The sequence below is a fragment of the Clarias gariepinus genome, chromosome 10, assembly GCF_024256425.1.
Source record: "Clarias gariepinus isolate MV-2021 ecotype Netherlands chromosome 10, CGAR_prim_01v2, whole genome shotgun sequence".
Taxonomy (NCBI): domain Eukaryota; kingdom Metazoa; phylum Chordata; class Actinopteri; order Siluriformes; family Clariidae; genus Clarias; species Clarias gariepinus.
The window spans coordinates 33007900-33034027 of NC_071109.1; the positions used below are offsets into that span (position 1 = coordinate 33007900).

The 26128-nt window shown below is 46.8% G+C and overlaps 2 protein-coding genes across 4 annotated transcripts; both read right to left on the bottom strand.

The window, feature by feature from the left end:
• Positions 1 to 1732: 1732 nt before the first annotated feature.
• LOC128531261 (histone-lysine N-methyltransferase PRDM9-like) lies at positions 1733 to 9932 on the bottom strand. The gene is made up of 7 exons (XM_053505050.1): positions 9754 to 9932; positions 8797 to 9085; positions 8580 to 8681; positions 8119 to 8390; positions 6276 to 6343; positions 4961 to 5154; positions 1733 to 4661 (listed from the first exon to the last, which is right to left on the bottom strand). Exons 2-7 carry the CDS (start codon positions 8945 to 8947, stop codon positions 3637 to 3639), a joined length of 1812 nt encoding a protein of 603 aa, XP_053361025.1. The 5' UTR covers positions 8948 to 9085; positions 9754 to 9932; the 3' UTR covers positions 1733 to 3636.
• Positions 9933 to 10701: 769 nt separating this feature from the next.
• LOC128531662 (zinc finger C3H1 domain-containing protein) lies at positions 10702 to 24856 on the bottom strand. Of its 3 annotated transcripts, none has more exons than XM_053505720.1 (35): positions 24268 to 24856; positions 23519 to 23962; positions 23345 to 23427; positions 22955 to 23249; positions 22495 to 22694; positions 22253 to 22370; positions 22083 to 22171; positions 21810 to 22007; positions 21543 to 21710; positions 21086 to 21223; positions 20872 to 20996; positions 20481 to 20603; positions 20167 to 20341; positions 18846 to 18956; positions 18127 to 18684; positions 17922 to 18031; positions 17621 to 17752; positions 17405 to 17526; positions 17210 to 17311; positions 16090 to 16218; positions 15824 to 16001; positions 15548 to 15734; positions 15241 to 15429; positions 14898 to 15138; positions 14711 to 14816; positions 14350 to 14548; positions 14167 to 14261; positions 13975 to 14073; positions 13798 to 13902; positions 13213 to 13363; positions 12921 to 13021; positions 12710 to 12811; positions 11984 to 12023; positions 11790 to 11852; positions 10702 to 11638 (listed from the first exon to the last, which is right to left on the bottom strand). In XM_053505720.1, the coding sequence occupies exons 1-35, from the start codon at positions 24710 to 24712 to the stop codon at positions 11510 to 11512; spliced, it is 5850 nt and encodes a 1949-aa protein (XP_053361695.1). In that variant the 5' UTR covers positions 24713 to 24856; the 3' UTR covers positions 10702 to 11509. The 3 variants fall into 3 exon arrangements, with proteins under 3 accessions (XP_053361695.1, XP_053361697.1, XP_053361694.1); XM_053505722.1 differs by having other exon boundaries at positions 23015 to 23249; positions 23345 to 23430; XM_053505719.1 differs by having other exon boundaries at positions 23345 to 23430.
• Between the last annotated feature and the right edge of the window lie 1272 nt (positions 24857 to 26128).

Genomic DNA, 26128 nt, shown 5'->3' on the forward strand with positions numbered 1-26128 from the left:
TAGAAAAACCAGAGTAATAAATCAGACTTTCTGACTCATTTTGGTCCATGTCCTCACTATAGCTTCCCTGCTCCCTTCCTATATAAAAGAATGTGATATTTTGTGTCTGATGAAATATACTGAACTAAAAAATATAAACGCAACACTTTTGTTTTTGCTCCCATTTTTTATGAGATGAACTCAAAGATCTAAAACATTTTCTACATACACAAAATAACCATATCTTTCAAATATTGTTCACAAACCTGTCAAAACCTTTGATAGTGAGCACTTCTCCTTTGCCGAGATAATCCATCCCACCTCACAGGTGTGCCACATCAAGATGCTGATCAGACAGCATGATTATTGCACAGGTGTGCTTTAGACTGGCCACCTGTAAAAGGCCACTTTGAAAGTTTCAGTTGAATCACACAGATGTCGCAAGTTTTGAGGGAGCGTGCAATTGGCATGCTGACAGCAGGAATGTCCACCAGAGCTGTTGCTCGTGAATTGAATGTTCATTTCTCTACCATAAGCCGTCTCCAAAGGTGTTTCAGAGAATTTGACAGTACATCCAACCAGCCTCACAACCGCAGACGACGTGTAACCACACCAGCCCAGGACCTCCACATCCAGCAGGTTCACCTCCATGATCGTCTCAGCCTCCCTCACCCTCAGTACTGGAGCCCCACAGGGTTGTGTTTTGAGCTCGCTGCTGTACTCATTGTACATGTATAACTACGTGGTCACTACCAACTCCACCACCATCAAGTTTGCTGACGACACGTTTGTGGTGGGCCTGATCTCTAACTACACTGAGACGGCATACCTGGAGAAGATTAGGAATCTCAACTAATAATGCCATCGCCCATCTCCTCCTTAACATGGGTCGGGTGCCTTAGTTATTTAGTTTTTGTTAATTTATATCATTAATTTATGTTGTTTGTATGTAGCACCGTGGTCCAGGAGTAACACTGTTTTGTTTGACCTTATACTGAAATATATATGGTTGAAATGACAATAAAAGCCTACTTGACTTGAATGTCAGCAAGACAAAGGAGCTAATAGTGGACTTTAGTAGAAAGCAGGAGAGTAACTTCCAGACCCCCGTCATCAACAAGAGCCCAGTGGAGAGAGTGGACAGCTTTAGATACCTCAGTGTTCATGGTCCTGTCACATCAACACCATGGTGAAAAACACCATGGCGTCTCTACCACCTCAGACGCTTAAGAGACTTCAGACTCCGCTCCAAGGAGCTTAGACATTTTTACTCCAGAAAGTAACTCACATGTGACTTTGCACATTTTTCTACTCATGACTGGACATTTCTCATTTTTCACACAAATGGGAACTAACTGCATGCAGCTGTGACTTTTCCTGTATACACTTAACATCTGGAACACTTCTATTTCAATCCTATTTTATTATTTCTACATTTGTACTATTCTATTGTACATTTTACAGCTAGTTTTCTATATTTGTATAATTTTCTCTTATTTCATATTTTATATCTTAATTAAAATACTCTATTATAGGTCACGGGTGGTCGTATAAGCAGTTCACTGCATATCATATGGCTGTGTACATGATAAATAAAATTGTAAAAAAGAATTTGACAAGAAAACTTAATGGTGGATTAAAACATGCTGTAGATTATCTTAAATATACAATGTATACACTTAAATATACAATAAAATCATTACTAAGGTATATAAGGTGATATATAAACTTTAATATTTTGTTTACATAATAACAATGACAAAGTGCAGCACTTTTAGATTAAGACTGAATGCATCACACATAAGATCAGAGAATAAGAGCTAACAGAAATAATCATTACTCAGGTGTGACTGTTACCTGGCCATGTGCTGGGGTCACCTGATTCTTACTAATCACATGAAACGCACCGTAACCCTAACCTAAAGATCTTACTGTCTCTCTGTACATACCTCTGTATTTTACACTCTGCAACATCTTTCTATTCTCAGTGTACAGGTGATCAGGGTTTACTAGCTTTGGAATTTTACAAAAAAAAAAAGCCTTACATTGTGATTCCATGGTATTCACCCCTAAATTGTTTCTGGTTTCCATCAGAAGTGAGATAATATGTAAAAAGGAGTCAAGCTGGGTATAGTTAAGTTGTCTTGAGATGAACATCCAGTTAAAGAGGGGAATCATCAGAGATACAACACAGAGGAGCAGGAGAACACTAAAGGAGAGATTCAAAACTCAGATCACCAAAACACCACAAAACTCAACACGGCCTAAACACCACACGTTCCGAACACTTCAGCCCGAAGCGAACATTCAGCATGGCCTGAACACTTCAGCGCGACCCGAGCGCTTAGCACAGTCTTCAAAGACACACTACAGCAGGGGGCAGAGCTTTTCCTTACAAAGCCCCAGAGTTATGGAATAGTCTTCCAATTATTGTTCCGGACTCAGGCACAGTCTCAGTGTTTAAGTCCAGGCTGAAAACCTATTTATTTAGCCAAGCATCTTTGTAAATAGATTTGCCTTGGATAAAGAAGCAGATCTGGGGGACTCATGGACGTAGAGTATTATGATGAACTGGTACGTTTAGATGCTGTTTTCCCCACTCTCATTGATCACTCAGGTTTGTTGACAGTGGAGTGATTGGTTACTTTACATCCCAGTACCCCCACATGTCTGTGTTTCCTTCTGACTCTCCCTTTTAGTTATGCTGTCATAGTTAGTCCTGCCGGAGTCCCTGCTTGCACTCCACACTAAATACACTTCACCTTATACATTATGTGACCATACCTAATGTACCTCTCCCTCTCTGTCTCTCTCTCACTACACATGTCCCTCCAGAGCTGCCAGTGATCCAGATCCCCTCTGTCCTCTGGACCTGTCTGACTCCATCTGGGGATGGTTCCACGTTACCATGAAGGCAGTCCTGGCTTGGCTGATGCAGAGAGCTGTTCTCTAAGGAATTTCCTACAGCTTTCTACCTGAGCCTTCAATAATGAACCCGACTTCATTTTACTTAAAGACATCAAATGTTAAGTAGAACAAAGATTGTCCTTAATTTAATATGCAGTCAAGTTCGTCGTTGTTACTTTTATTATATTTATTGTCAACCCCTGCTATCGGTTATCACCAAAATGAGGATGGGTTCCCTGTTGAGTCTGTTGGTTCCTCTTAAGGTTTCTTCCTATTGCTATCTCAGGGAGTTTTTCCTTGACACCGTTGCATTCGGCTTGCTCAACAGGAAAAATCGGACAATTCTGATTTATACACATTTTCTTACATTTCATTTCATTGCATTTTTTTTGGGATTCTGTAAAGCTGCTTTGCAACAATGACCATAGTTAAAAACGCTATACAAATAAAATGAAACGAAAAAAAATCTGGACATTATTGAACTGTCTGGTCATGGCATCATGATCGACGTTTTGTGTAAGCCCTGAGAGGAATTGTTGTAAAAGCATCATGTTGAGAGTTCCCCTTGGCTCTTGGTTGTTTCTCTGACTAATCCTCCCTTTCCGTCTCACAGAGGTCTTCTCCTACATTTTCTACTTTAACATGGAGTGTTTATCTAAATGCAACCCCCTGCACCTGTAATCATATCAGAAGCATGGTCGCATTCGATGTGTGGAATTTTGATCTTGTGTTAGATCCTGGTCTTCACTGTCAATGGAAATCGTGCTCGGAGAAGTGATCTGTCTGTTCTCCAGCGTGAGCGCGCTGGTGGAGTTGGAGGTGACTCTCTTGGATAAAGGTCCTCCCACAGTGTAAGCAGTGGTATGGTTTTTCTCCCGTGTGAATGCGCTGGTGTTTTTGGAAATTGCCCTGTTGGCTAAAACTTTTTCCGCACACAGAGCAGTAATAGGGTTTCTCTCCAGTGTGAATGCGCTGGTGGTGTTGCAGAGTACTCTGGTGTGTGAAACTCCTCCCACACTGTGCGCAGTGATGCAGCTTCTCCTCCGTGTGGATACGCTGGTGTGTCCGGAGATTTCCTCTTTCGCTAAAACTCTTTCCACAGTGTGAGCAATGGTACGGTTTCTCACCCGTGTGAACACGCTGGTGTCGTGTGAGCGTCCCTAATTCGCTGAAACTCTTCCCGCACTGTAAGCAGTGGTAGGGTTTCTCACCGGTGTGAATGTTCTGGTGTCGCCTGAGACTGCCTTTCTCACTGAAACTCTTCCCGCACTGCGAGCACTGATGCGGCTTCTCTCCCGTGTGAATGCGCTGGTGTGCCTGGAGATGAATCTGCTGAGTAAAACTCTTCCCGCACTGCGAGCACTGACACAGATTCTCTCGAGTGTGAAGGCGCTGGTGGAGCTGGAGACTGCTCTGCTGCGTGAAACTCTTCCCGCACTGCGAGCACTGATACGGCTTCTCACCCGTGTGAACACGCTGGTGCACTTTTAGATGTTTACGCTGGATAAAAATCTTTCCACATTCCGTGCACCGGAGCGGATCTTTCTGCGTTTGTGGGCGAGGAGCGTCAGCACCAGAACTACAAACAGATATTGCTGTGGATTTCTTGGAGTTTTTCGAGGCCACCAGGCTCTCGTATTTAATCTCTCCTGATTTCAGAAGTCGGACGTACTCCTCGTGGTGGCATCTCTTGATGTGTTTGTGGAGATAAATTTTGGATGTGTAAGAAAGTGGACACGCGGAGCAGGAAAAAACTCGAAGGACTGCGTTCATACCTGCAGCAGGAAAAATATAAGAATTGACATTTCTACTTGGTTTTAACCCACAGAAAAAAATCAAACTACTGAGTCTCTGGAAGACATGACAGATTGCTGAAGACCAAGGAATTCTCTTTCAGTAGTTCTGCTTCCTGGTCTTGTGGAGCACATTTTTTATATTTCTCCACCCTCGTACTCTGAACCAAGTTGGTTAAAGAGCTAAACTGAACTGAACAAATGATATTACTCTAAAAATAATAATTATTTTAAAAAGAAATCTAATAAATCTAATAAAAATTGTGAGCTATGGACATAACCATTAAGGGAGCACTTTCTGTTCCAGATGTAGTTGAAGGTGAGGCCGAGGTGATCTTTAGTGAACTCCTCTTCGTACCATAGCAACAACTCCTGTCCGGGTTCGATAGGTCGACTGGAGCGGTACAGAATCCCACCTTGAAACTGAAATGCCACCAGATTTTGCTCGTCATCATTTCGAGCGCAATTCACATACCTGAGAGGGAGGGAGTCAAAATAAAGAAAACAAGGGGGAGAAATCAACATGAAATTTAAAAAACCTTTCTGAAAACGGTACTTTTTTTCTATAAGATCTATAAGATTCTGGATAAAACCCAGTTTGTTCTTTTCTAATCAGATCCAACTGACCTGATGTATTTAATATTAGACATATTTATTACATGCACCGTTTTCTTTTAAATTGGCAATTTTTATTCCCCTGATTTAGGCGTGTTCATGTTTAAGGCGTGGATGCTTAAAACACAAACGTGTTGCTTCCATTTTAACGCCAATGACAAATTAGCATTATAACAACAACAACAACACATTAGCATTATCTAGTTCTATCTCAATCGAAAGGTGCAGGCTGTTTGTTGGTACCTTTTATACTCTTATAATAAAATCAAAGCAGGGATCTCAGCATTTTTTTTTTTTTTTTAAACAAAGCCAACACAGTTATGAAATAGCGATCCAATTAGTGACTCGGACATAATCACAGTGTTTAAGTCTAGGTAAAAAAATTAATTGTTTAGTCAAGCCTATTGTGACTAGATTTGTTCTTATGTATGGGAGCATATCTGGGAAATTCATGGACATAGAGTTTTCATAGCTTATCTTGCCGGAGTCCTTGATTGCAGTCTTCACTAAATATACACTGGATGACAGTGAGCATCCCTAACAGTTCTCTCTCTCTCTCTCTCTCTCTCTGTTGAGACCCGAGTTACCAGGGGTCCTCACCTCTTCTGCCCTCCAGACCTGCCTGATTCATTCTGACGTCCTACATCTGGTTGAAATTTTCATCACATGGAAACACACACTGCTGAGGCCCTGTGTGGTCTGCTCGTAGAAGTGATATGTAAGAACAGCTCCACTAAGAAGATGCTTTGATCTACATTGATGGAAACGGTTTAACTGTTTGCATTAATCCATTCTTATCTCTGATCACCCAATCCAGATGAGGACGGATTCCGGTTCCTCTCAACGTTTCTTCCTCATGTCTTCTCATGACAGTGTCCATGGTTAAAAGCAGTAAAAGTACGTAAAATTGTCATGTGCAGTTTTTCTTGTATTGTTCCTAAAATATGGAGTATAAATAGGGATTATAACAACATTTCTCACCTCATCCAGTTAGAATGCATCTCTGATGTGGCATCAATGTATTTTTCACACTGTTCACTTTTGTGTACCTGCAAATAAAATAAAAGTAATGAATTAGTTAATTATAGTGACCTATATGAGAGAGACTGAAGGGCTTGTTTTTTATCTCCAGAGATTTACAGCAGCTCAGTCCTGCTGGAATTTCAGATCTGAGCAGAAACATGAGTGCGGAAGGAAAGGAAAAGATGAGTTAAGTGGCATCAACATAGCATCAGTATAAAATCCCATTTGAGAATATGATCTTACTGAGAAAGCCTCAGAGAGCGAGCTGCATTAAAAACAAACCCTCATGTGACCGGAGACCTAACAGAAGTCTGGGTGACAGGGGAGAGGAATGTCCTCCTGATGCTGATGTAATGGAAAAAAACTACATAAGAACTGAGCAGGAATGTAACGTCTCCAGTGTGAGCCAACGGTAATATCTGAGAGTTCTCCGAGAAGCTCAGAAGATCTTGACACCTCCAGGGAGTGCGCAGGGATGAATCCTGATGAAAACAGCTGTCTTTGGGAGAGGGGCATATACTTTGTTCTATGTCAATCACAGTCTGTGAGCTCATGCGTAGGTCTCCCTGTGTCTCTGTCTCCCCTTCCTCTGTGTCTTCATGCACTCTATCGTCCCTCCCGGACTGCTTCTCCTCTCTACCACTAGAGACTGCGACTGCAACTTTCCTCTTCTCTCTTTCCTCATCCATAGATCTTCTATGCCCTCTGTCCTCTAAACCAAGAAAGAGTTCTTGTCCTGCTCCTTGTCTATTTGATGAACTGCGCAACAACAGGAGAGAATTAAAAACTACAGAGAAAAGATGGAAGAAATGCCTAAATGTAAATGTAAGAAAGCAGACGGCCGGGCCTCCGAGTGGCGTAGTGGTAAAGCGCTCGCCCTATCATCCGGGGATAGCTGGTTCGATCCCCAGGTGATGCTGTTACCTCTCACAGCCGGAGGCCTAGAGAGAGCTGATTGGCTAAGCTCTCTCAGAGGGGAGGGATGAGAGGTACTTTGTGCTCCCACATTAATCACGGCTCTACAGCCAATCAGGGGCGTCTGTAAGCTCGCGCACGGGGAAGGAGCGGCTAGTGCTTTCCTCCGAGTGTGTTACTCCGCCCCTAACGGTGCGTGAGCAAGCAGTTCGAAAAGGTGCAGTCGGCTGGCGTCACACGGTTTGGAGGAAACACGTGATAAGTCTTCGGCCCTCCCTGCTGAATGGTAGTAGTAGCCTTAATGTGGGAGCCCCCTAGTGACGGGAAGGAATTGGCCACGACTAAATTAGGGAGAAAATCGGGAAAAAAAAGAAAAAAAAGCAGACGGCCCTTTTCTCTCTGAGAGCTGGATGGTGATCAAATTAGGGGAAAAAATTAATTAAATCATAATTAACCATGAAAGAGCATCACCTACATGTGAGCTATGATAAGAATTTTAAAAATTATTTTTTTAAAAAAGTGTATGCATTGGAATGAATGAGGGAGGCTCAATTTGACCCCAAGCTTCACGTGCTTTGGTACCTCTCTCATACATTCTGTGTTCACCTGAAGCAGTGCAGTGTTGTTACTGGAAAAGCAAAGCCGAATTCTAGCAAGTCCATTTAGATTTAAAAGTCCAAATATTTTTATTTTATAAAAAGAGATTAATCTGTCATGGTTACAGAGCGTACAACAGTACTCAGGTCTTAAGTTACAGGTTCTACAGGGGACGTGCTGGAGACAGAAAAACATCACTCACCGCCAATGGCACAGGGGCTTTATTACACAGTTCCTACTTCAAGTTCCGTCTAAACTAACACTCGACTGTCCCACAAAGCTAACTCACCACCCAGGAGTAGGCGCTGTTCATGGCTTTCTCTCGGTCCACAGTGTCTCCCTGGTACGGCCCGAAGTGCACACCCGCTGGAATAGTGTCGCCATTGTTAAACACTCCCAGGCCCGCTTCAGGAATACTGGACTTCCGAATCTCCAGGCCTGGAGGAAGGGTTTGTCTGGCTCGGTCAGCGGCTCCTAGTGGAACCGCAACATCAGGGATGAAGAGAGCTGGACCGTGAACCTCACACTTACTGATGAAGAAAGATCTGCAAACTTCACAGTCTGAAAGGAGAGACACAACAAAGAAAAAAAATCTTTAGAACATAATATTCTAAATAAAAAAAAAAGCTTTGTTAAATTTTAAGCTTACTTCAGAACCTTAACGAACAAAAAGATTATCTCTAACATCACACGAAATGTCAGTAAAAAGCACTGCGGTGATGTTTACACTGGAGTGTAAACGCAGCTCACAGAGAAAGTCGTCGTGTTTAGGTTTCTCTTCTTTAATAAGGATGTGGAGTTCTCCATCCTGACGATCGTCTCCATCATCCACACAGCTGGAGGTTCCACTATCTACAGATTCAAAACATTTTAAATTAACTCTCATCGAGAGTAAGAACACGAGCAGAGCCTCACTAACCTGGAGCGGGCTGAGACCTGTATGGATTAGATCTGTACTGTATCTTACAGAAGTGATCTTCATCCTGATCTTCACCCGTTTCTTCCTCTTTCAGAACTTTCTCCCAGAGCTCTCCGTTCCTGTGGCGGTCCACAGGAGTGACGTGTCCCGTCGAGATCGATGTCCTGCCATCTGAAGCGCTGCACACCTCCGTCTGCATCTCCTCACCCAGTTGATCAACACACAAACTGGTGTTGCTGATCAATTCTCCATAACAGCGGCTCTGACTGTAGTGCTCAGATACATCCTGGTTTCCATAGCCACGGCTCCTTTACAGCGCAGGCTTTATTAAAGATTTCTGTAAGAGAGGTGTGTGTGTGTAGCATTAGTGTAAGGAGTCTCCAGTGTCAGCGGAAACGAAACAACTTCAGGGGGAACAGTAACTCTGCTTAGGGTTTTACTATAAACAGACACACACACACACACAGTTAATTTGGCTAAGAAATGGACACTTTTAATTGCAAAAACCTCTGTAAATATTATTTTGATTAAATATTCAGTCAAATCTGATAATTTCATAAAAATCATTTGTAAAAAAATTTATAAAAAATACACCTATTAAAAAAGGCAAAAAATATAAACTAATAAATATTAAATTATAAGGCCTTGTATTTTTGTAAACAAACACTCTGCTTTAAAATAATACAAATATCTATCCTAGTTGATAGATAAATAATATAAATAATGTTTATAAAGTTTAAACGTAATTCAGCTTTTTATTCAGGAACAAAAATACCTACATCACAACTATAATTTTATTTGATTCATTTTAATGTAAATAAATCAGTAGGAAAGTTATCAGGCTGAATCCCAATCTGCTCTCCACTGGATGTAGTGCACTTCGCAGAGAAACGCTTGTGTCTCGCGCACTATCTAGTGCACCTCCTCAGTTCGCGGCGACCGGTTTGAGACGCGGCCTGTAACTGCTGCCCGAGCGGCTAAGCTAGCAGTTCCACCCGAATTTACCTCATGATTTCTGCAGCGGCGCGGAGTGACTCCCCTCGCACACCCGCGCCGAGCAGCGGCTCCAGGGTCACTTTTACATCCATAAGATTTTACTGTATATTTCTAAACAATCCTGTCACAATATGATATAGAAATGGTTAGCAGGGATCACGGAGGAGACTGTAAAGCTGCAGCGCTTCTTCATCGCTTCCTCTCAGTTCAGGACGGACAGAGAGAAAGAGCCGCGAGCAGCGCCACCTGCAGGATGGCTGTGATTTGTGATGGACAGGAATGAAATTTGAAATTAAAATGTTCAGGTGTGTTTATTTTTATTTTAGCTTTACAGACATCAGGAAGTAGAGTTACCATGGTTAGTAAAATAAAAGGGTTTATTGGAATTTGAAGTTAATCCAAACTTCAGTAAGTCAGTCACATGACCTTAAAAATCAGGAAAAATAAAAAAATCTTTGTAAAGTATAGGTACAATACAATTAACTTAAGTATAATTATACCTCTTTAAATTATCAGCAAAATATTTTAAGTGTTTCAAAAAACAAATAAATCTCCATTTAAGTATTTATTATATTAAATATAAGTCAAAATTTCCAATATAACTTGATAAAACAGTAATTACTGAAAATTTTCATTAAAAAAAAGTTTCATATATAAATGGGAAAATATTTTCCCCATAATTTTTATTTTTTTATTGTAATTGTTTCTTTCTGAAAATGGCAAACTTAATCAAAACTTAATTAAAACTTAATCAGCTGATCAGGAACATCACAGTGCGTTTTTACATCATTGCACACCTCACTCCAGCCTCAAACTTCCCTCACTGCTGTTTATAATTTATTCCTTACAGGGATTTTTCCAGCACTGCTGCTCGTCTTGTGTTCAGTTTATTTGTATCTTTATGTTTAACATTATTTAAAGGAAGTGGGGGGAAAAAACGACACACAAAAGCACAAATATATTTACAAAATAATTTAATTGAAACATTTTTCAATTACAAAATAAAACAGTTGAAAATGCATTCCTGTACGCTCCTGAATACTTTTAATTAATATATATAATAACAAGGAAAAAAAAACACTTGCACATAAAAGTGCTCATGGATGGCCGCTCGATGTTCTCCAGCCGCGTGCAGCGTCTCCGGAGCAGTCTCCGTGCACACACGCCACGCTGCCGCACTGCCGAGCCTCTGGTCACACAATACTGCTGCCTGGGAGCCGTTTTTAATCCTGATTTTTTTTTTATTTATTTTTTTATCTTAAGCCCTTAAAACAACCTCAGAACCGTAGAGTCACTCTCGTCCGGAAAATAAAGGTCTAGCTGAAGGACCCCATCTTTAAAATACTGTCACTGAGAACACGGCTACGTCGTCAGGGTTGCGGCGTCGAGGGAGAGAAAGAGTCTGATCACGCGCAGCCACAGACGGACGAGCGAATAAAAAAAAAAAAAAAAAAAAACACACGGAACACAGAACTAAAAGAAACAGTGACGCAGCAGCAGCTGCATGATCAGCTCCATACTTACGTAGAGGACGACTTGGAGGACACACACTCGCTTAGCTGGAGAGTTCATGATCTTCAACTCGCCGACTCTCACACACACGTATACACACATACACATGCACACACACACATGCCGCTCTATCTACTGTGTGTGTGTCTGAGAGATGTGTGAAAGGGGGGACGTGTGTGTGTGAGGGGGGATTTTAAGGGTTTAGGGAGAAAGGGAGGAAGGGGTCGAGGGAACGAGGGAGTGACTGCAGACTTCAGGAGTCCTGAGTGTGAGAGTGTACACTGAGCGGCTCACTCAGACTCACTCCCACATCCTGGCATTTCGCAACCAGTTTGTTGAGTGTGTCAGTTTTACCTCCAGATGCGGCTTCGAACAGGAGCCACTGTGAAAACACACACACACAGACAGAGAGAGAGAGAGAGAGAGAGAGAGAGAGAGAGAGAGAGAGAGAGAGATAAAGACAGAGAGAGAAGTTAGAAACAGTCAGAATCAGGTGTGTATTTCAGTGTGACGTGGTTATGGGCGTGAATTACATCTCTCCACAGAGCAGCACACAGCAGCAGCTTCTGAAGAGCTTGCTGGTAAAGCTTCTGCACCTAAAACACACAGACACACACACACACACACATTCTTCTAACACTACATTCCTCTCAAGTCAAGCCCTCTGAACCTGCAGGGGTGTAACACCAACACACACTGAGGGAAAGCATGCTGCAGTCATACTCACCTCAGCTCTCCCCTTCTGCTGCTTCTGCACAGCCACCGCTCTGAAAACACACACACACAGAAAAAATTGGTCTGTGAAAAACACACACAGATTTAATGTCCCTCATAGATAACATTTTTGAGGAGACGGAAGATCTAAAGCCCTGTATAAGGTGGAAGAGACGGTCTGCCATCATCTAGACGTAAAGAACACAGACGAGACGCAGCACAAGTCAACTCCAGAAAAGTGTCGTCCTGCGGGTGAGAGGAGGGGTGCGCCGTTACCCTCCCATCCTCCAGAAGAAAGAGCAGTAGCAAAGATAAAAGGCATGATGCACCATCTTCTGAAAAGATCAGAGACACTGGGATCCTCACAGGACAGGAACAGACTGGAGAAAAACCAGTATCACCCCCAGACTCCAGTCACCAGCAGGGGGAGCAAGAGAGGCTCAGGAGGGAGGAGCAAACAGGACACGAAGCGGAGTGACGAGCTCAGATAAGAGGAGCGAAAACCCACACAGGACAGGGTGAGGAACCGGACCAGCGCCCCACTTATACACACACACACACACGTGCCTTCCTGAAGGACGAGCACTGCTATCCAAAAGACCAAAACACACACGTGTTTTTAAAGAGGGTGTCAGAGAGAGAGAGAGTGTCCTGGCTCCGCCCGCCTGTACAGATGAGACGCACAATAAATCTAAGAACGTGCACATACACACACACACACACACACACACAGACTCACATCCTCCAGACAGACAGACAGGTGGGAAACGTCGCAGTCATCAGGCGCGTCTGCAGCATTACACACTCCACGTTCTCCTCATTCCACTCCTGCAGAACAACCCTGCACACACACACACACACACACAGATTTAACACGAAAAACTGGTAGAAAAGTGTGTGTGCGTGCATGTGTGTGTGTGAGTGTGAGAGAGAGAGAGAGAGAGAGATACCTGAGGCTGAGTTCAGCGTTGCTCGGCATTATGTATCTGAATCTTTCCAAAGCCGATGAGTGAAGAGACGGAGGGAGAAAACTCAGATAGAATGAGATCACCTGTAACACACACAAACACACACTTGTATGAAAGAGTGCAGAGAGATGAAGTGATAAATTCCTGATGATTAAATGGAGGAAGGAAGAAAGAGAAGAAAAAGAGGAGCGCAGGATAGACAGCAGGGTGGTTCCTCTGTGATGGGTAGTAATATAGTGTGTGTGTGTGTGTGTGTGTGAGAGAGAGGGGGGACCTGGTTGTGGAAGCTATAGCAGCTCCAGTAGGTGGCGCTGTTGTAGGGCAGGCTGATGCGGGTGGGCGTGGTGTTCAGGCAGCGCTGCACCAGTTCACTGAGCACACGCAGCTCTCGGCCACACAGCTTACTGCTAGTAAAGAGGAGATAACTGGGGAGAGAGGCAGAGCGGTTAGAGCGTACACACACACACACACACACACACACACACACACTTCAGTTAAACATTCTAGCTCGACACTTTATTAGCAGTTAGACGTTTCACACTGTTGCTTCTGGAAACTGATTTTAAATCAGGGCTTCGACCCGAGTCCCAACTGGACGCCTTTGTGTGTCACAAGAACGTCTATCATCATCAAACTGAGTCACAAACTTTTGGACTTGAGCAGGCACTGATCATAAGCTGAGGAACATCAGAAGGAACCGAGCCCGTTCTCCGCCCCGATCTTGGGTTTGAACCCGATCAGCAGTAGTTGGACCTGACTGGAGCGGATTCTTCAGGGCTTTGGACCCGACCTTTCACACTTACCGTGAGTGTGAGGTGCGTGCGTGTGTATGTGTGAGTGTGTGTTCTCCTGCACTCACTCAAGCCAGAGTTTCTTCACCACCTCCAGATCTGCCACGGCTCCCAGCGCCGCCTCGAAAGCCTCCACTGCCTCAACCACACTGCCTCGCACCGACTGCCAGATACTGCACACACACACAGGCGTTATTAAGTACCCACCCGTCCCCTAAGGTCAGCGTAAGGTCCAGATGACTCACGTGTGCGTGAGGTGCAGGTAGGGGATCTGATCCTGGAGGTGCTCAGGGAGCGAGGGGGCGGGGCGCTGCAGGTCCTCTGACGGGATGCCCAACAGGTTCCTGCATGAAACACACCGACAAAACATCAGAACACACACACACAAATCGATCACACACACACACACACACACACCGGGTCACTCAGGTGCTCACCGTAAGACCACAGCAGGATGGAGATCTTCCTGAAGACCATCACAGAGAGACCAGACGAACTGCTTAAAGAGTGTATCGATCTCGCCGTGTCTCTCCTACAAACACATTTCCATTACTTAAAGTCACTGAAAATAATCAACTGTGTGTGTGTGTGTGTGTGTGTGTGTGTGCGCGCTTTCCCACCTGTGTGTGTAAACATTTACACAGACTGTAGAACACTTGTGCGTCTTGTGGGCGGAGCTTGTGAGCACGCAGCCACACACCCGCCGCTTCCTCTGCGTCTCCACCTGCCGCATGCAGCTCGCTGAGGGTCTCCAGCAGGGGGCAGCAGTGAGGCACGACAGCCAGCGTGCTCTCACACAGAGCAGTGGCTTCCTTCACTCTGACACACACACACACACCTAATTAGAAGAAACTAATAGTCTGATAGAGATGGTGCCCCCTGGTGGAGGAACATCACGGAGAACATCAACCTTCCAGGAGAGGGATCTGGAAAGTGCTCCTGTGCTCCAGCATGGTGTGTGTGTGTTGGGTGTGTGTTTACCTTCCCATGACTTTGTGCAGATGAAGCAGGTTGAGGTGCAGAGGCAAACACGCAAGCGTTGACTCAGCCGGAGCCACGCCCTCATCCACACACCTCGATAATGCATCTGCGGAACACACACACACACCATCATTATAAGCGCACACACACTACTGGAGGCAGGATGCGGTTGGTACCGGAGTCTCACCCTGGAACAGTGTGATGAGGCGATCAGGAGGAGTGAGGTGCACGTCCTCACTCGAGCTCCAGGGGAACAGGAAAAGCTCCAGGCTGACGATGCGGGAAGGGTTGGAGTTAGCCGGGTCGTACAGGCGCGCCGGGAGCGTCCCGAATTCACACAGGTGGATGTAGGAGAGCCAGGCGAGACAGCGGTGGCGCAGAGTGAGACGTCCTGACACGGAACCCTCACCCTCAGGCAGGAGAGCTCTCTGAACCAGGACAGACACAAACACAGTGTCTCATCTCATTCCATTAAGCTTTGTGTGTGTTTTTAGTATGTGTGTGTTTGTGTGTGAGAGAGGGACACGGACCTGCAGGAGGTGCTGGGCGTTGTGCACGCGGCCGGTGAACACACTGAGCTGCGTCCGGTACAGCAGCGTCTCCAGAAGATGGAACGAGGAGAGCTCGTCCACAGCGCCCCCTGCATCATTCATCAGGAACTGCAGCATCCGCTCACACACGGCTTCTTTTCCATCAAAAGAGCTCTCAATGTTTAGGTACTTTAATAAAAAAAAAAAAAAAACTATTTAATTTACTTTTGCACAAAAGGTAACCTTTGATCTGCACAATGTATAGTGACCTAAACTGTGTGTGTGTGTGAGCGAGAGAGAGACTCACGGTCCACCAAACGGTGTAGTGTGCCGCGTGCTCCACGGCCATGTCACACATCTCGCGGACATCTTCGGCGCTGCCGCGGCGTGAGAACAGCGTGAGGTAGTGACACCACAGCTCCTCATCCTCGCGGTTATCCTCCAGAGCACGTGAGAGTGTGTTCAGTGCCGCGTCCACACACTCGGTCACCGGGCTGCCGGGACGAGACAGAGTGTATTAGTGATGTGAGATCGGGCCGATTCAGAGTGTGTGCGCGCGCGTACGCGTGTGTGTGTGACCCACGTGTCTCTCTGGCCGAGATATCTGTAAGCGAGTTTGATCCACAGCTGTCTGTCTCTCGGGCTGTCCAACACGCTGTACTCCAGATTCGAGATGTCGTCCGTCTCACTGTCGAAGTAACGCTTATCGTCCTGAGTGACACACACATCCGACGCGGACCGGTGCTCCGACACACACCCCTCTGCACACACACACAGACATAGTTAAGTGTGAATGGTGTCAGTGAGTGTGTCAGTGTATGTATATACACGTGTGTGTGTGTCACTGACCCTCGTCAGTAGCAGCAGGTATGGTGATGTTCTCCTCCTCGCTCTCAGCTGCAGTGTTTGGGGCGGGCGAGGGTCTGTGAGCCTCTGGCTTCCACTTCCTCCTCTGTTTGTAAGTCGTAAAAGGAGGAACTACACACACACACACACAGTTAACACTAGAGCTGCTCGATTATGGAAAAAATCATAATCACGATTATTTTGGTCATGATTAAAATCGCGATTATTTTACACGATTACTCATTGACTTTGGAAATATGTTGCATTTATTAAACAGAACAGTAAATTCTCCTTGAAACAGATTAAGACAAATAAAACAAATAAAGGCAAACAAGATCAATGTAGTGCACGTCCACAATCTTTTGAAAACAAGTAATAAATAAAATATAAATATTAGATAAAATAATAAATTATTATTAATGGTGTCAAGATGGCAAAGCATAACGCTTGTCCAGAGTATTTATCATTTTCCTAAATCCTTTCCTAATAGGGCACATGTCTTTGGCTAAAAAGTATGTAACGGCATCTGTTATTTTTTTGTGCCTTTCTGAGCTGGATGGATACGGAGTTGCACTGAAGAGCGTCTCTTTAATGGATGACTGTGTTGCCGAGGATGTTGTGGGGGTTGTTCGTCGTTCTTTCTGTTTCTTTATTAGTTGGTCATATGTCGGTCTGTGTTTAAATTTTAAATGGTTAAAAAGATTTGTGATGTTACCAACCGGTGCCGACACAACCGCGTAGAAAATCTTGCACCTAATATGTTTTTAAACCACGTCCACTTCTTTGAATCCAAACTGTCTCTAACAACAGAATCGCTTCTACCTCTTTTGTTGACTAAAGACTTCTGTGGCGGCTCTTTTTCTGCCATCTTTACTCGCGCTGATTTTTAAATGCGATTAGATACCACATACGCAACTTCTTCGCTGACAGTAAAGAGTGAGAGAGTTCGGGCTTCTGGAAGGGCGAAAGTGCGGATGCGCGCGCAGGTCAAAATAACTTTTTCGATTACACCATTTTGGTGATTGTTGAGACCCCATTGCACAGCCCTAGTCAACACCCTGCTAACCCCATTGTGACAGGCATTACTGATCTTACTGTGTGTGTGTGTGTGTGTGTGTCTCACCATGCCGTAAGCTCTCGTTAACATTACTAACGAGCAGCACCGCTTTCTGGTCCGAACCCATCCGGTCCTTGTTCCCTCCGAACAGCTTCTTGATGTACCTCTCTGTAACGAAAACACACACACAAGTACATTAAACACACAGCAGTGTCTCCGCTCAGGGTCATGAAGAGGTAACAGGAAGTGTAAAAGCTGCACCTGTAGATCGAGTGATGTCATTGGTGGAGCTTTCCTCTGAGCAGCCAATCAGAGGCAGGTTGTAGGACAGGACGTCCTGAAACAACTGGTTTCCGTTTAGAGTGCAGTTCCTCATGTGCTGCCTAAGATACACACACACGTTGAATGTTGGTGATCAGGTGATTGTATGAGTTGGGGGGGGGAAAGGAATCAAGAGTGTGTGTGTGTGTGTCTCACCACTGGCAGTCCTCGTCGTTGCAGGTTCCCGTCAGGTCGAAGCGGCAGAAGCACTTGCGCGGTTCGATGGCGTGGCTGTAGGTGAGGGAGCTCAGAGAGAGCTTCTCTTTAGTGCGAAAATATGGACTGAACCTACACACAAACACACAGTTCTTTACAGCAATATTGGATGTTTAGCAGTTCTACACACACATCTCACTTTTAAAGCCTTCAAGTTAACCCTTGATTAAATACTGTGTGTGTGTGTGTGCGCGCGCGTGTGTGTGTGCGTGAGAGAGAGAGAGACATTAAGTTTGCTCACCTGTACGACCTAAAGACCAGGAGCGGGCTGCGGTACGGACCAAACGGTACCGGCTTCAGCTCGCTCCGAACCTGCTGAGGAGCCATGGGGTCAAAGTCCACTTGAATGACCTACACACACACACACATTTTCATTTGACTTTTTTTCCCTTTCTGTGTGTGCTTTTAGCACCCCAGCCCCAGTAAGAGTGTTGCCCCAGTCTCACCCTGTCACTGGGCCGGATGTCCAGCAGAGCGCCCCCTTGTGAGCGTAGTTCCTGTGTCAGTAGCTCAGGGAGCATCTCACACTGCTGATAGCGCAGCCGCAGGTCCTCCACGTTCAGCCCGAACAGGAGCAGCTCTGCAGGGGGCGTGGCCTGTTTGGCAGACACTGTGGGCGTGGTAGGTGTAGTGGGCGTGGCCGGAGTCTCGACGTGGCTCAGATTGGGTTTAGTGAATGAGCCGGACTCGCGGAAAGAGCGGCGTCGGCCGGTAGTGGTGGTGGTGGTGGTGTCAGCAGGCTGTGTCTCCGCCCCCTCTGGGTCAGGATCGTCGCCGGGGTCGTCGCTGGCGAGCGTGAGCTTGTCCTGCGTGAGGTCGTGGAGCGAGGGCTGCGAGACGCTGCAGGGGATGATGGGAGCGGCGGCCTGACGCAGCGCCTGCGCCTCCTTCAGCTTCTGGATCTTCAGCGCGTATTCGCTCTCTAGCTGCTGCAGGCGCTTCTTCTGCGCCATGAGATCGGCGTAGTGCGAGTCAGAGAGGTCCACACGCCGCCGTTTCCTCACCTACACACACACACACACACACACAGTTACAAAACATTTAAAGAGAAAACTGAACGTAAGTATGATGGTAGAACAGTAGAAGAAGAGCTGTGTGTGTGTGTGTGTGTGTGTGTGTGTGTGTGTGTGTGTGTGTGTGTGTGTGTGTGTGAGTGCGCGCTCACAGAGAGCTGTGTGTTGTTTCCTCTCAATGTTCCTGTCTGAGACAGAAGCTCTCTCTCCATCCTCAGGGCTTGGTGCTGTTTTACTACCACGCGGTGCTGGACGCGCTGAACCTACACACACACACACACACACACACACAAAGTAAGTCAGTCACAGGTAATTATAATTAACATTGTGACACATCCTGCTGTGTATGAGTAGTGTATGAGCAGTGTGTGTGTGTGTGTGCTGTGTATGAGCAGTGTGTGTGTGTGTGTGCTGTGTGTGAGCAGTGTGTGAGCAGTGTGCTGTGTGTGAGCAGTGTGTGAGCAGTGTGCTGTGTGTGAGCAGTGTGTGAGCAGTGTGCTGTGTGTGAGCAGTGTGTGAGCAGTGTGCTGTGTGTGAGCAGTGTGTGAGCAGTGTGCTGTGTGTGAGCAGTGTGTGAGCAGTGTGCTGTGTGTGAGCAGTGTGTGAGCAGTGTGCTGTGTGTGAGCAGTGTGTGAGCAGTGTGTGTGTGTGAGCAGTGTGTGAGCAGTGTGTGTGTGTGAGCAGTGTGTGAGCAGTGTGTGTGTGTGAGCAGTGTGTGAGCAGTGTGTGTGTGTGAGCAGTGTGTGAGCAGTGTGTGTGTGTGAGCAGTGTGTGAGCAGTGTGTGTGTGTGAGCAGTGTGTGAGCAGTGTGTGTGTGTGAGCAGTGTGTGAGCAGTGTGTGTGTGTGAGCAGTGTGTGAGCAGTGTGTGTGTGTGAGCAGTGTGTGAGCAGTGTGTGTGTGTGAGCAGTGTGTGAGCAGTGTGTGTGTGTGAGCAGTGTGTGAGCAGTGTGTGTGTGTGAGCAGTGTGTGAGCAGTGTGTGTGTGTGAGCAGTGTGTGAGCAGTGTGTGTGTATGAGCAGTGTGTGTGTGTGTGTGTGCTGTGTATGAGCAGTGTGTGTGTGTGCTGTGTATGAGCAGTGTGTGTGTGTGCTGTGTATGAGCAGTGTGTGTGTGTGCTGTGTATGAGCAGTGTGTGTGTGTGCTGTGTATGAGCAGTGTGTGTGTGTGCTGTGTATGAGCAGTGTGTGTGTGTGCTGTGTATGAGCAGTGTGTGTGTGTGCTGTGTATGAGCAGTGTGTGTGTGTGCTGTGTATGAGCAGTGTGTGTGTGTGCTGTGTATGAGCAGTGTGTGTGTGTGCTGTGTATGAGCAGTGTGTGTGTGCTGTGTATGAGCAGTGTGTGTGTGTGCTGTGTATGAGCAGTGTGTGTGTGCTGTGTATGAGCAGTGTGTGTGTGCTGTGTATGAGCAGTGTGTGTGTGTGTGTGTGTGTGTGTGTGTGTGTGTGTGTGTGTGCTGTGTATGAGCAGTGTACCTGTTCCTGCAGTTTCCGCAGCAGCACTCTGTTAGCGCTGGCGACTTTCTCCGCCGCGAGCAGCTGCTCCTTCAGTCGCATCACTTTAGCCTCGGCCAGCTTCAGAGACTCTCTCTTTCTGAGCTCCTGCTGGTGGAGCTGCTGGAGCAGAGCCTGGTCCTTCTGCAGCTGAGCGCTAACACACACACACACACACACACACACACACACATCCCTCAGCACCTGAGTCACTAACGAACTTTTTATAAGTCAAATGCCTAAATGTAAATGTAAACGTATGTCTGCGATTAACGATTAAACATGAAGACACCGACCGGTGTTTGGCGAGCTTCTCCTCCATGTCGCTGAGGTCCACCGGTTTTCCCAGCACATCCGCATCCGAGTCAAATCCGAGCGGAGAGGAAGCGGCAGAATCGGACTTCCTGATCCGCTGATGACTGTGAACAAAACAACGTCTAATCAATCAGAATAACAGAACATGTAAATACTATAAGAGTTCATTTAATCCACGACTCGTCCTGTAATAGAGAGAGTGAGAAAGAGAGAGGGGACGCTCCGCCCCTGGGTTGGGGGGGCGTGTCCTGGTCTACAGTCGTAGCTCATTAGCATTCTTTATGTCCGAGTTCACTCATTAGGTTCACGTGAAAAGAGGCGGAGTTTTGCTCTGGGGCCGTTTGTGCGCGCGAGTCTATGTGTGAGAATTACCTGGTTAGCTCCGCCCTCAGGAGACGGTACCCCAGGTCACTGTTCTCAGGTAAAGTGTCCGGTGTCCTCAGCGGGTTGTTCTCTTTCTCGGCCACAGGAACAGGTCTCGGTCTCGCCGCCTGGATCTGCCAAGGGAATAAAGACACGTGAGAACGGTGAGCTGAGGAAGCAGAGCAGAGAGTGTGTGTGCGCACGTGTGTGTTTGTTCTCTCACCTCCACACTTCTTCTCGCCTCTTTGATCATGGACTCCAGACCACCGAACACGCACTGCGCCGATCCGGACGCCTCGATCTCCGAGTCGCTGTCATCAGACCCGTTCAGACGGATGACCACGGCTTTGTGACGCGGCAGCTGCAGAAACATGACGCCTGTCAAAAAGAGCTCAGACATGGGCGGAGCCCCGAGAGGCAGAGCCGCATGCTGTGCTGGTCCTACTTTAGCCAGGTCATAAATACACTAACATCTGCAAAAGCATTCATTCCACTACACTATTAGCAATTAAACGCTGCACCAGAAGATCCTGATTGATTGGCTGGGGGATGTCTGATTGTGTACGTGAAAAAGGTTTGGCAGACACCACACACACAAACACACACAGAAACACAAACTAGACTCTACAGCAAAATACCAACGCAGTGGTGGTAAGGATAGTGTTGCTATGGTAACAAACCATCAGCGGGACTCTGGATGCTGCAGCTGCTCGTCCGAATTTGCTGGAGGTGCGAGAGTGGGTGGAGCTAGCGTTGAACCCGAGAGGCACAGAAGCGGCAGCGGCTCTGATAGTGGGCGGAGCTACAGGTCTGATGGGAGATGGAGGGCCGCTGTTACTGGACGTGTCCTGAAAAAGAAAGAAAAAAATCAGGGATCAGAACACACTTTAAAGTCATCAGGAGTGTGTGTGTGTGTGTGTGTGTGTGTGTGTGTGCGCGCAAGCTACCTCTGCTCTCACAGAACGTTTGTTAGCTAGCGATTTGAGAAGCTCCTCCCTCAGCATCATCTCCTCTTCTTCTTCCTCATCAGCAAAAGGAGGTTTTGGGGGGCGTTCCAATTCCTCCGGAGGTGGCATTGGGGGTGGGGGAGGGGGCGGTACCAGTGAAACCACACCCACTGGACTCTGACAATACTGAACCATATCCTGAGTAAAACAAAGAAACATCTCAGTGATGACAAAACACCATTTCCTGTTTATAGAGGTAAGGGCGGGGCTTACCTGCCGGAGAGAGGCGGAGCCTAGAGAGAACACTGGAACAACATAGAGCGGGCTGACACCACCACACACTTCGTGTGCTGGAGACGCAGCTGCAATCATAAAATAATGCTGTTAATATATTTACACATAACACTGTGTGTGTGTGTGTGTGTGTGTGTGTGATTGTTTACCTGGAGAATTTGTCTCACTGTCCGTATCCATGGCGACCTCATCATAATTGTCATACTGGTACAGGTTACCTGCAGAGTCGAGTCCCTGCTTCAACTTCCTGTGTTCAGGATCTGAGGACTGACACACACACACACAGTAAAGCTAACAGCTGGATGACAATACAAGAGTGTGCATATCTATGTGTGTGTGTCATCTTGTGGCTGTCATCTTGTGAGTTTGTGCGCATTTTTGTGTATCTCACCTTGGTGTGTGAGTGATGTTTCCCTCCCACTAGCTTCATGAAGCGGTTGTACTGCTCCTCCTGATTGGACAGGTCCCTGATCTTGCGGATCTCCTCCTCTCTCTTCCTTTTCTCCTCCTCCTCCTCGCTCCTCTGCTTCTGCGCCTCCTGCTGGAGTTTCCACGTCCGCAGCTGCTGCTTCCTCCACGCCTGCTTCGACACTTTACACCGGACATGCGGGGGGGTTTATTAATCAAAGTTGCATTTAAAAGAACTATGCTGAATATAAACGTACCTGGATGCAGTGTGTGTGTGTGTGATCTCATCTGGGAAGTTAACACACGCATTGGGACAACAGCACAATATACTAAAGCTTTGACTTCCCCTATCAAGTCGAAGTTCAGTGTGAATTTTAATGAGGATGAATATTAATGAGGATGGATATTAATGAGGATAGTGAATATTAATGAGCCAGCCGAACCTGGGCTGAGGGTGTGTTTAGCAGGATGTCCCTTAGGTGGCATTTTGCTCCGGTCCGTACCCGGTCTACCAGTGGGTTTGCCCTTCTCCTGGCCTTTGACCCCTGCCCCTGGGCGACCCCGCCCGGCGGAAGCGGACCTGGTGGTGACCCGGTAGTGCTCGGGCGCGGTCTTGGCGCGGTTCAGTTTCTCCTTGCTCTCCTTCATCACCTGCTGCTCCTTCTGCTGCCACCTACGACTCGCCGACTGCAGCGCCAGGAGACGCAACTGCAACTCCGAGAGCTCGTCATCTTCATCCTGCACACACACACACACAGAGCATTAACACGTCTTCATTTATCTGTCCACATAATCAGTGGTGTGTGTGTGTGTGTGTGTGTGTGTGTGCATACCTTGCCGCGTGTTTTTTTGGTCTTCTGGCTTAGTGAGATGCTCAGGTCAGACTCTTCCTCCTCCTCCTCTTCTTCTTCTTCTTCTTCTATACACACACACACACACACATCAGTGATAAAGGCGGTTGCTGTGAATGATGTATTTTAGCCCTGACTCTCTCACACACACCATACCGTTCGGCGTTGGCGGCTCAACAAGACTTTTCTCCGCCTCGTTTTTCACCTCTTCTTTTTTCTCCTCGTTAGGCCCCGCCTCTTTCTGCTCCGCTTCAGGGGTGCTCTTGGCGTTCAGTGCGTCTCTCTCCGCGGGCGTGAGCAGCTTCTGTCTGAGCGGCCGGAGGGTGAACGCCTTCATCTCCTGCTGCTCCGACTGGAGCGTCTCAGCCCCCTGCGGCAGCCCCGGCGGCGTCCCGGCGGCGGGCGTGTCCTCCTGCTCCCTGTGCGGCGAGTCTTCGCCGGGTTTCAGCGCGCTCCTCTCCTGGTTGCGAATGCACTCGAGTTCCAGCTGGATCTGTTTGTACTTCAGCAGCAGGTCCTCGAAGCTCTCGTCCACGCAGGTCTCCGGCTTGGAGGCGACGTACATGGGTTTGCGACTCGCCGCCCAGCCGCCCTGTTTCTCTGATACTCTGAGTTAAAGCGTCTTTACCACACACACAGCGTTACACACACATCAAGTACAGCATCAAACACAAATCAAACACAGTTGTTCTAAAGGAATGTAAACACACACACGTACACATAGTGACAGGAGGTTACAAGTTCAAATCCTCACTCTGAGGCGAATAAGGCTGAACCTGGTCAGCTCTAACACCCTGACAGCACCTGATGGACTGTTAGCTTTAGTGGCTAAGGTTCTACCGCTGAGCAGGAGGTTGTGAGCTCGAGTCCCCTCACTGGGGAACAGGTTTACGGATTAAGGATACGTTTCCAGTTGGGTGAATCTTTCCGGTGGATGTTCCTGCCCCTCCCGGCCCCACGCGCTCTGTCCCCGCGGCCCTCCCCGGCCCTCCCCCGGTACCGGAGCCGGCCCAGTGCGCCGTGACTGCGCTCCCAGAAGCTGGTCCGAGGGCTGGGCGGCTCTAACCGGTCCGGGCCGGCGGCGCACGCGGGGAACGCACCATGTAGCATGGGCCCGGGTCTGAAGAGCGGCGGCGGCGGCCGGAACTCCTTCCCCGGTCCCGGACATGTGGATTTGGATCGCGGTGTGGAGGTTTTGGGTTTCCGTGATCCGGGTCCGGGCCTCGAGTTCTGCGGCCGCCGTCGCTGCTGCTGCTGCTGCTGTTTCTCCTCCGCGTCGTCGTCGCAGATCTCCCCGTCCTCCAGCTCCCCGTCCTCCCGCGGAGACCCGCAGCTCAGCCGCGCGTCCATCCCCGACAAAGTCTCTCAGAACCCTCTCAGTTTCCTCTCATCTTCACGGTTTAACGCGATTTTAATCCGTCTCTCATGTCTCGCGCGCGCGCACCGTGAAAGAATCCGCTCGCTCGCGAAATTTCGACAGACGGACGCAGCGGAGTCTCGCGAGATCTCCGCGATCATGCAGCGCGAATAACAGAAGGGAGGGAGATATCGCGAGATGTCAGTGTCACGGGTTCCGGAAATGATTTGACTCTCGCGATATTTGCATGTCTTTCCATTTCCCGTCTCAGTGTCTGTGTGTTGTATATATATATATACACACACACACGTTTTTCTTTTGTTTTGTTTAAGTGTAAATATTTTATTTAAATTAAACACGATCAAACACAAATCAAATCATCAATTACACAAAGAAAACCAGAACAACACAAACACTGACTAAATTACAAAATCAACCAAGTGAAGAGTTTGTATAAAAACATTAAAAAAATGTTTAACAACTTTTCAGTCAAATATTTTATCCTTTTCCTGCTCTTTATCCGGTTCAGCTCAGGGTGGATCTGGTGTGTGTATTCTGGAAACACTGGATGTGTGTAAGAGAACAACATCCTGACTGTGACATGACAGGACATCACACACACACACACACACACAGTCTTGCTTAAGAGTTCTGTGATTCTGTGAAGATCTGTAGATTTTTTTATTTATTAGTAATAAACCCTGCACCTCTTCTCTCGACCAGGCCCCCAGTACACACTTTACACCAAAGGTCCCAGGCTTCTTTGCTTTTATTTACATTTTATTTACATTTCAGTTTAGAGCAAAAACGTAACGACACATTCAGAGCAATCTCATGAATGTAGAGGGAAAAAAAACTACTTGTCCTTTTAGTTCATCATTTGCTTCTGACTACAGTTCGGAAGATCCCAGGTTCAAACCCCACAACCACCAGTTTGCCACTGTTGGGCCCTTGAGCAAGGCCCTTAACCCTCAACTGCTTAGATGTATAATGACATAAAAAAATGTAAGTCGCTCTGGATAAGAGCGTCTGTGAAATGCCTAAATGTAAATATGCAGTGAAATGCTTACACGATTGTTTGTGACCTAAAAAAAGGAAATAAGTGAGTTTAACACTCGAGTATGTTTGCACTGAACACCTGCACAATGGTTCAAGACAGCAGACGAGGTCACTGCAAAAACAACATTGTGTGTGTGTGATATCATGTAATATCAGTTACAACCAATGTAATATCAGTTCATAAACATAATAAACCACAACCATAACACAAACATCTAGGTTTTAAAGTAAAAATCCCTGGACAACAGACCGCTACTACATTTGCAGAGTCACAACGTGTTAGCACTGTTGTCTTACACCTTCAGGGTCTGGGTTTAATTCCCGGCCAGACTTGATTCCCATCTCTGTGT